Source organism: Oratosquilla oratoria, chromosome 13 (genome assembly GCF_046742065.1).
Source record: "Oratosquilla oratoria isolate Oo_2021 chromosome 13, ASM4674206v1, whole genome shotgun sequence".
Lineage (NCBI taxonomy): Eukaryota > Metazoa > Arthropoda > Malacostraca > Stomatopoda > Squillidae > Oratosquilla > Oratosquilla oratoria.
The window spans coordinates 22,807,319-22,815,441 of NC_134789.1; the positions used below are offsets into that span (position 1 = coordinate 22,807,319).

General features: G+C 33.3%; 1 protein-coding gene across 2 annotated transcripts in view; it reads right to left on the reverse strand.

Annotated features, from left to right (window-relative positions):
- Positions 1-1,845: 1,845 nt before the first annotated feature.
- LOC143032123 (A disintegrin and metalloproteinase with thrombospondin motifs 1-like) overlaps positions 1,846-8,123 on the reverse strand; it is a 173,395-nt gene continuing 167,117 nt past the window's right edge. Inside the window, exon 6 of one of the 2 annotated variants that reach the window (XM_076196581.1) lies at positions 1,846-2,106. In XM_076196581.1, the coding sequence (XP_076052696.1) occupies positions 2,103-2,106 (4 nt within the window). In that variant the 3' untranslated portion in view covers positions 1,846-2,102. Of the gene's footprint in view, positions 2,107-2,171; positions 2,220-8,123 lie in introns of those variants that run through there. The other variant, XM_076196582.1, reaches the window with a different exon arrangement.

An 8,123-nucleotide genomic window follows, 5' to 3' on the forward strand; every position in this document is an offset into this window, starting at 1 on the left:
AGGCTTTTATCCACAAACTCGGCCTTGTGCATTAAAAGATGCAATGTACACATTTAGCTGTTTCGTTTATTTTCTCTCTTTCTCTATCTCTCTCTGTTTCTCTCTCTCTCTCTCTCTTTATATATATATATATATATATATATATATATATATATATATACATATATACATATACATATACATATATATATATGTATATATATACATATATATACATATATATATATATATATATATTTATGTTATATATTATGTTATATATTATATATTATATATCATATATTATACATTATACATTATACATTATATGTTATGTATTATATGTTATGTATTATGTATTATATATAATTATATATTATATATTATTATATATATATATATGTTATATATATATATCATATATTATATATTATATGTTATATATATTATATATCATATATTATATATTATATATTATATATCATATATTATATATTTATATATTATATATTATATATTATACATTATATATTATATATTATATATTATATATTTTGTATTATATATTATATATCATATATATATCATATATTATATATTATATATATATATATATATATATATTATATAATATATATCATATATTATATATTATATATTATATATTATATATTATATATTATATATCATATATTATATATTATACATCATATATTATATATTATATATATTGAAGTAGAGTTGACAATTTGAGTGTATTTGGCGTGTGAAAACTCAGAGTGATGGCAGAGGTAATTTATTCTCAGAGAGAAGGACAGACATACATAACATCTTGCCCTACCGTTCATGCTGGAAGGGCAACTTAAGTGTGTACTTTAATTTTTGTTCGATGTCTTTTCTCTGGCAATTTATCTTAATGACGTATTTTATCAACTGGTGTCCTACCTGGTGATGATTGTACTTTCTGGAGAGTAATGGTCGCTTGGAGACCTTTCCTAGGGTGGCACATATACCCCTTTATATTGATATATTGATTACTTTTGCTACACACACACACACACACACACACACACACACACACACACACACACACACACACACACACACACACACACACACACATACATATATATATATATATATATATATATACATATGTGTGTGTGCGTATGTGTATGTATATATATATATATATATATGTAGAGAGAGATAGAGATTCAACACAGTTTACTTATTCATTCATATATATTTTTATTCGTTTGCTTATCTATTCATAAAGATGTACGCATGTGTATACTAAACTTATTTATTGACTTATCTTATTATTTTCATTTTTTATTTTCATTCCATTTTTTTATTATCATTAACATTTTCATTGGGGCTTTCCAAGGACACCTGAGGCATCTCCTTAGCCTCACTCTAGCAGATCAAAGAAGTTCCTTTACAAATTGCCATGAAATCATGGCGAACTAATCTTGCCATTCCGTGCTCTCGCGTGGGTCGCCCCGAGCAACGCAGGAAGAAGACCTTCTTGCACGCAGAGCAACTGGTGTATTCAATGATCACACAGTCCACGGATGAGGAATGATAATGGAAGGTTTCAGTGTAATTAGCATTTCGGAATGATATTGATATTGGTATCTTTTTTATGATTTTTCGTTAATTTCACTACAAAGTGAAGATCCTGTAGTAATTTTGGTATCATTTAACTACTAACATTACTAAAAAAAAAACGCTTGAAATGTCGTCAATATATAATTACAATATAAACTAAAACTCATATAGTTTCAATATGATATTATCAACATTTATGAAAATACTTAACATATTGTAAATACATCCATCAAAAATCTTAAATGTCTTTGATGCCAACACACCATGACCAACCTCATTGAAATTTCTTGAAATATTGCCAGTAAATATTTATCGTGCAAGAACATTTGAAGTCATGAGCCTCAGGATCCCGAAGGCAGCAATAGGCTGACGGCTTCGGCGATAACGTCTTCCTCGACAGCAGGTCCTGACAGCTTAATTGGGCTGTTCATCACTCAGGAGCTCGTGTAAGTACATTCACCTGACGAAAAGACTCGTGGAGGCTTCTGCAGCAGTGTCCTTAAGGTTCTTCATCTAAGATTTCAATAATATGTTACTCTTTAAGCGTAGGATCGTGTCCATAGATGAATGGAATGGCTTGGCGTTAAGGAAATTATCTAAATGTGTCATCGCTAATAAGGAATTACCTGGAATGAAGAGTTCATTCGTAGAGTGGTTATCGAATGGAATAGACTTAGTAACTATGTAGTTGCTTGATTTTCATTTATCATTAGTTACCTGTCAATCTATTATCATTTACTATTTACCTGTTTCTTTATTATCTAACTATACCTATGCATTTATTTATTTTATTTATTATTATTTATATTATTATATATATTTTTTTATTTATCATTATTATATTTTTTCTGCATCCGATCTAGTTTTGGTCTCCTGTCGGCATGCACCGCCTTTGTAATCCTTTGTAATCCTTTGTGAGCGCTCAAACTACTGATTGTTTTAACGGAAAGTTAGATGACTTTATGGCTCGGGATGATAGATAGAACTGCCTAGTGTAGGCTTTATGGTCTCTTGCAGTCTCCTTCCTTCTTATGTTCTTATGTCCTTTGCTGAATGAAATTGTCTGGTCTTAACCAAAACAAAATATTCAAAGGTATCACAGTAAAGGAGTTATCTAAGTTATTTCTAGCCTCTTAACCCATTAAACTCCGATGACAAGATTCCTTGTCATTTGGTCAAATAAAACAAAAAATCATAAAACACCAAAATGTTTGATCAAACACCAGAAAAATATGACGTCAGTACTCGCTTCGCGCGAGGACTGACGTCATATTTTTCTGGTGTTTGATCAAACATTTTGGTGTTTTATGATTTTTTGTTTTATTTGACCAAATGACAAGGAATCTTGTCATCGGAGTTTAATGGGTTAAACATACAAGAGGTAAAGGAGAGATTTAAGAGATAAATTGTGATGCTGGTTTGTACTGTTTGCTAATACATTCTAGTTTTTTTTCAGAAATAAATATTACCATTGTTTATAAATCAAACCTGCATTCATTTGCCTGAGCGTAGACGTGTGTTGTGTAACATACATTCATTTTCGTATGCGCCTTCATCAGTGATTTATTTTCTTCTCGTAAAATATGTCATATATTTAACAAAAGGAATTATATTGTATGAATATTTTCATACGTGTTTACACGTGATACGTATTATATATACATTTATATTTGAGTGTCTCTGTGTGTATATTAGTGAATATATTGAATCGTTTATCTACATTTATGTACTATTGGGTTGACAAGGAACTTGTAATCACGACCCGGATATTCGTTTTGTCCTCATCGAACAAAGCAATTCAGTGTTCTACAAAACAAACCGTTATTAGCAAGAATATATCAATAAAGACTAAAAAAAAATTATGGTATCAGTTGTAGAATTTTCCCCCCCACGCGTGTTTCGGGCGGAGACTGTACAATTGAATGTTGCTGGGGTGGATATTCTACAGTTGATTATGGCTCGTGATACCTAACCTAACCTAACCTGACCTAACCTGACCTAACCTGACCTAACCTGACCTAAATAATCTGACCTGACCTGACCTGGCCTAACCTAACCTAACCTAACCTAACATTTTACAGTTGATTATGGATTGTGATATGTAACCTAACCTAACTTGACTTGACCTAACTTAACCTAACATGATCTGACCTAACCTAACCTGACTTGACTTAACCTAACCTAACCTAACCTAACTTAAACTAACCTAACCTACTCTAACCTAGCCTAACCTAACATAGCCTGTGTCAGTTAGGGTGGAGAGTCTACAGTTGATCAGTATGGGGAGAAATTCTACAATTAAGTATAGTTGGGGGGAAATTCTACAGTTGATCAGTGTGTGTGGGGGGGAGAAGGGATTCTACAATCGACCCGAATAATGAAAAAAGAAGTGATATGTGAAATATCATCACATTCGTGTCGCCGTAGAATTGAAATGCCCGTTGTACAAAAGTAACCGTTTTCTTTCTTCTCGAAGTTTCTGGAGACATGAAGCAAGCGGTGAATTCTATCATGCTTACCCTGAATATTACCTTATTTCTCCATTTCTGCTAATAAAATTAAATGGGTATTTTATACGTAATATTCTACCCGAAATATGTGTGCCTAGGTTTTCTATTACTATTTTTAACTACTCCAACCCTCAACCCACCCACAACTGCGCCAGACAGTAACGACATTGTCGTGTAGTATTTACATAGACTAAGCAAAGTCGTTATGTTAAATGTTCGTATACTATATGTTTGTATGCACCAACTGTATGTGCGATATCGGATATAATATACTGACTCCTCTAATACTATAAAAGAAAAATTTTGATGGACTACATTTAATCAGAACAACTCTTTAGGATGACAAATTGTGTGATAGAATAAGCAAAATATTTAAAATGTCGCATGAGTTTACAAGCTTCAAGGACAGTCAATTCCAGACCAAATTTTTGCTATGAAGATCAGAGGAAACTCGGTACCTAAACCCAGACGAAACAAGCACTGTGATTGGTCAACAAGGAAGCAGGGTGATCTTCTCAACCAATGAAATCGTAAATTTCTTTTTGACGCATAAACGTTGATCAGTGTTTATCTAAGTTAGAGTTTAGTTACTTTTGAAAGTGAATGTGTACGTTTGTGTTCGAAAATCAGTGAATATTGTGTGTATTGGTGCAGTGAGATTGTGTAATAAAACGTGGAAATAAGATTTGGTGATTAATATAGTGACCGAAAAGAGATTTTGATGTCTACTTGACGATTTACACAAACAAGAAGGTTGGACTATGTTTTGGTAAGTACAGGAAAACGATGTTAGTATTAAATAACAAAGCCATAATCAACCAAAGCTGCCTCGACATTATCAACAGTATTATACACTATCACTGACAGCGTAAGGATAGTATTAATGGACCCACATAGTCTAAATAGTTGTATTGAGATACCATATTGTATCAATATTAATGATTGTATAAAAACCTGCTAATAGTATGCGAAAACATCAATAGCAGACCTATTTAAAACTAAAATCTTTTAGGTAGGATTTGTTTCTGTAGAATTGTTTTTATGTTTGTAAATTTAGCATTTTTCTTATAATGTTTATGCCATGATATCATAGGTAAGTGAAATAGGTGGGAGTGTCTTTGACATGGCTACCTACCTAATAAGGTGGAAAAAAGCCCTTGGTATATAGATAGATAAATAGGTGACGTTCTTTGCTGACGTAGTACATCAGATGACCCAGTAGATGTGACGTCAGGGATTGGGGGTATTGTATCGCAAATATCGAACGTATTTCTTTTGAGCATAAGGTCCATAATAGCTCACGCTATGTTATATAGTCTCCTGCTGTTTTTCACAAATCACGACAGTGGAGTGAGATTGTCCTAACGGATAGAAGTATTGGTAAACTACAGTTCATAGCAATAACAACAGCATAGGATACTCACACCAAATCAAATTAAATTACAACGTCAAGTTGCTTTGTCATACCCACGAGTTGCCGGTCGACAGGGTAATATTTCCACTACATTTAATGTAACCAAATCCTGTAATATACGTATTACCCACCACGAATGTAAATATTAAACCATAATACAACCAGTCTATTGTGAAGACTGCTCCATGCGTTAAACATATATGTTACTGAACACTTGAACAGGTTTGAACGCGTGTGTTTTTGAACACTAGAACAGACTTGAACACTTCTGAACGCACTCATTGAACACTTGAACAGTTTTGAAGTTTTAACGTACATTTAACTGAACATGTGAACAGACGAGAACACTTTTGAAAATTTTATTGAATATTTGAAGACGAACATTTTTAAATGCACATGTTATTGAACATCTGAACAAACGAACACTTCTGAACGCACTCATTGAACATTTGAACAGTTCAATTTCTAACTTACATTTAATTAAACGTTTGAACAGACGAGAACACTTCTGAACATTCTACTAAACATTTTACCAGAATTTAACACCTTTGAACGCACACGTTATTGAACATCTGAACAAACTTGAACACTTCTGAACGTACTCATTGAACATTTGAACATTTTAAGATACTTTTGAACGTACATTTAATTGAACATTTGAAAAGACGTGAACACTTCTGAACATTCTACTGAACATTTGACCAGACTTGAACATTTCAACACAAATGTTACTGAAAATCTGAACAAACTTGAACAATTCTGAACGCACATCTTATTAAACACTTGAACAGGTTTAAAGAGTTTTGGTACCTGACTCCTGAGGATTCAAGGTCAAGTACTTGTAGGATGAGTCTCAACTTTTTTTTTTTTTTTTTTTTTTTCCAAAATTAAAATTTCTTGTCTGTCTACCATGACGCGTTTCTTAAAGTTATTTTGAAGATTAGTTGTGTCTTTATGATTCATGAGTGTGGATGGGGAATATATAAAAATATGCTTAATAGTACTGTAATAAAAATTGATGGAGGATATGTATGCGTGTATATATATATATATATATATATATATATATATATATATATATATATCCATATATATATATATAATATATATATATATATATATATATATATATATATGTATATATATACATATATAAATATACATATGTATATATATATAAAAATATATATATATATATATATATATATATATATACATATATATATATATATATATATATATATACGTACACATAAGCACGCAATGAGCTCATACAACTAATGACCAAAAAATAATTAAGAACTTGCTCACGTTCGACCAAGAATAAAAAAATAAATAAAAGATATAAAATAAAAACAAAAACAAAAACAAAACAAAACAAAAAGATAAAACAGGTAAACCCAAACAAAAAAGTCCCACATATTTCAACACACAAACATATTTGCAGACCTGCAAAATTGTTCAAATTGGATTTTGTATTTCTCATAAATTTCTAAATTGCTTCTGCGCACGCAAAGATGACAGTGTTGACCAACTCACCCTCTCTCTCTCTCTTTCTCTCTTCTCTCTCTCTCTCTCTCTCTCTCTCTCACACACACACACACACACACACACACACACACACACACTCATTGTATTGAAATTGTTAGTTTTCGACCTTCTTCATAGGTTCTTGTCTTATAGAGTACTGTTTTCCATCCTCCAGAGACCCATTAAGTACTCCGCGACATCAATAAACATCCACGAAACCCTCAAGAACCTCAAAATCCTAAGGAACTCCAGGGCTATCAGGGACCCCCCAAGAGCTTCAGTACCCGAAGACCCCCAGGGACCCTAAAATCCTTGGGGGAACCTAGAGCTTTAGGAATCCTAAGACTTTCATGGACCTCCGGAATTGTCAAGGACCTCAAGACCCTAAGGAGTCCCAAAATTCTCAGGCACCTCAAGACTCTCAGGGTTGCAGGGCCTTCAGGGTCCTAAGAACCCTCGGAGACCCACAAGACCTTTTGGAATCCCAAGTAATACCAGGGTTCCCAGGGATTTAATGGACCCTCAAGCCTATGAGGGACCTCCAGGAACTTCTGGGATTTCCCAAGAATCCGAGAGAAGACCTCGCCTTAAAAGGACCAGAGTTCCTACCCCATATGACCGCAAGGGGAGACCTCTCGGTGGCCGTAGGGAGGATCTGTCGAGTTATGCCGAGAACGTAAATTTGCCTCGTAAACAAAGATAATATCATGGTGGAGACAGACGGTTCCTCTCGTTTTGTCTAAAGGCCTGGTTGACTTATGGCGAATCAAGATAATGATGCTTCTGCTCCAGGCGAGAGAGAGTGGGAGACAACGAGCGAGATAGAAAAGAGAGAGAGAGAGAAGGAGAAGGAAGAAAGAGAGGAGTAAAGAAAGGAAGAGAGAGGGAGATAGGAAAAGAAGAAAAGAGGAACAGGAAGAAAGAGGAAATGGGAGAAAGCGAGACAGACCCTATAAAAGATTAAGAAAAAGAGACAGAGTATTGTCTCGGTTTGAATACCGGGCCGTTTTGGAAAATTCTCCTCTTGTTAACTTTCTCTATCTCTCTCTTTTCTCTCTCTTCTCTCCTCTCCTCTC